A 2,681-nucleotide genomic window follows, 5' to 3' on the forward strand; every position below is an offset into this window, starting at 1 on the left:
TGAAAATTTTTATATATCTTGTGTAAAATGGATGTAAAATGGATGTATGTATGCGTGTGTATGTGTGTGTGTGTGCATGCATGTGAGTGTTTTCGGATACAAATTTTCGTCGACGAGTTCGGGAACACGGTTCAACCGATTTCAATTATTCAAAAAACATTCGATTCCTATTGATAAGGAGACTAGTTGATTAGTTTTTGACACAGGCAGGTCTAGCCGTTTTGAAGATACGGAGCAAAAAGTGCCACAAACAGTAACTCAGTTTTTAAGAAAACGGAGCGTCCGATATTAATAATTCAAAAAACATGTTACTTTTATTTACAGGATGATATGATATTTCGTCTCTTTGCAGTTAAAGCAATATGATTGCTCTGAAAAAAAGTTCAGATTTTCCAAAATATTTCAAAATAAAACATTTTTTTCAAAAAGTCTTTTTTCCAGAGAAGGAAATTTTTGTCAAAAATTTGTAGTTTCTCCAAAATCTAATTTTTTCAAAGTGAATTTTTTTTCAAAAATTATAATCTTTTTTAAAAAAATAATTTTTGGTACGGGAAGTTCCAGCAATTAGCTTTATATGCCATTATATACCCTATATATACCATTTGATAAATTTTATATAAGTTTTAAAAACTAAATAGTAAATTTATTTCAAACAAACCATATCACATTATTCTTATTATATATATATATATATATATATATATTATATATATATATCATCATTATTATATATATCATCATTTAATTTTATTTGCATTATCAAGTATTACTCAGATCTCGATTGACTAATATAATTAAATTTAGAATTTAGAAAAAAAATCTTGTGGTAGATAAAATATATCAAAGATAACAATGCAAATTATTTCTATAAATTCAGAAACAATGCTGTAATGCATTTAGTTGTTAATCAAAACGCATATGATAAAGTTCGAATCTGAAATTTTTATTTGATTGATTAAAAATGAATTTTTTATTGGTATTTGTTGAATTACTGTTATGGACTCAATTTGGGGAAAGCGCCACGATTGCAAAAGCTAATGACGGTTTGTAGAAGGTTTTTTATTATTGTAATTTATTAATTATTGACTGAGTATTATTTTCAGGTTGTAGATCCGATGATTGGGGTCTTCAAGTAAATTTAGAACAAGTTGGTTCCAAATGCTACCATTTTGGACAACAAGCAGTAAGCACGTCAAAGTTTGCAAAAATTAGTATCATTTCTTTGGCATTTGTCAAAATTAGACCTTTGATCGACGTTTTTTCAAAGCGCCTATAACTTTTGAACGAATCATCATAGGACATTGATGTTACTAGGTGAAATATTCTAAATCAAAAGATCTTTAACCCAGTATAAGAGTTTTTAAAATACCTCTCACCGTTCGCGAGATATAGCCCAAAAACTGTTTTAAATTTTCAAGTTTGAAACAGTTAAACGTCTATATCTCGAAAAATATTTAACATAGGGCCATGACGTGTATGAATGAAATATGCGCATTTAAAATATGTATCTGCAGCTGCAAAAATTTTTATGATACCTCTAACCGTTCCCGAGATATTCGCTAAAAACCATTCGCTCCTTTTCACATATTAAAAATGCGTTTTTCTCGAAAACTATTTGAAGTGCGATTGAAATTTTTTAATAGCATTTTCCTTATGTCATAAGGTATCAACGTTGTGAAAATCATCAAAATCGGAAACAAAAAATTTTCATCCAAAATCGGAATCCAAAACGTGATGCTAGCATCATGCTATAAATTCAGTTTTTTCTTATTTACTCGGCAACCGTTGAGAATATTAAAGTGCAGTTTTTTTCACGTTATTCTAGCCCACAAGACAATTCGAACGACGTCTAATTGAAGCTTCTACGTGCCCGGGAAGTGTGTGAAAAATTAAAAAAACTAACAAATTTTTCGTCTATTTTTTGGGCATTTTTACTCGTGAAATCTTTAAGCGCCTATAACTTTTGAACGAATCATCATAGGACATTGATGTTCCCAGACGAAATATTCTAAATCAAAAGATCTTTGACCCAGTATAACAATTTTTAAAATACCTCTTACCGTTCGCAAGATATACCCCAAAAACTGTTTCAAATTTTCAAGTTTGAAACAGTTAAACGTCTATATCTCGAAAAATATTCAACATAGGGCCATGATGTGTATGAATGAAATATGCGCATTTAAAATATGTATCTGCAGGTGCAAAAATTTTTATGATACCTCTAACCGTTCCCGAGATATTCGCTAAAAACCATTCGCTCCTTTTCACATATTAAAAAATGCGTTTTTCTCGAAAACTATTTGAAGTGCGATCGAAATTTTTTAATAGCATTTTCCTTATGTCATAAGGTATCAACGTTGTGAAAATCATCAAAATCGGAAAAAAAAAATTTTCATCCAAAATCGGAAAAAAAAAAACGTGATGCTAGCATCATGCTATAAATTCAGTTTTTTTTTATTTATTCGGCAACCGTTGAGAATATTAAATGCAGTTTTTTCACGTTATTCAGCCCACAAGACAATTCGCCTGACGTCTAATGGAAGCTTCTACGTGCCCGGGAAGTGTGTGAAAAATTTAAAAAAACTAACAAATTTTTCGTCCATTTTTTGGCATTTTTACTCGTGAAAATCTTTAAGCGCCTATAACTTTTGAACGAATCATCATAGGACATTGATGTTCCC

General features: G+C 30.0%; 1 protein-coding gene across 1 annotated transcript in view; it reads left to right on the forward strand.

Annotated features, from left to right (window-relative positions):
• Positions 1–961: 961 nt before the first annotated feature.
• The window catches only part of LOC113373383 (perlucin-like), an 18,512-nt gene continuing 16,792 nt past the window's right edge, over positions 962–2,681 (forward strand). Inside the window, exons 1-2 of the mRNA XM_026613685.1 lie at positions 962–1,043; positions 1,104–1,183. Coding sequence (XP_026469470.1) covers positions 962–1,043; positions 1,104–1,183 — 162 coding nt within the window. The remainder of the gene's footprint in view (positions 1,044–1,103; positions 1,184–2,681) is intronic.

This window comes from Ctenocephalides felis, unplaced genomic scaffold, assembly GCF_003426905.1.
Source record: "Ctenocephalides felis isolate EL2017-DRISC unplaced genomic scaffold, ASM342690v1 CF-g0.4_SCAFFOLD_01604, whole genome shotgun sequence".
Taxonomy (NCBI): domain Eukaryota; kingdom Metazoa; phylum Arthropoda; class Insecta; order Siphonaptera; family Pulicidae; genus Ctenocephalides; species Ctenocephalides felis.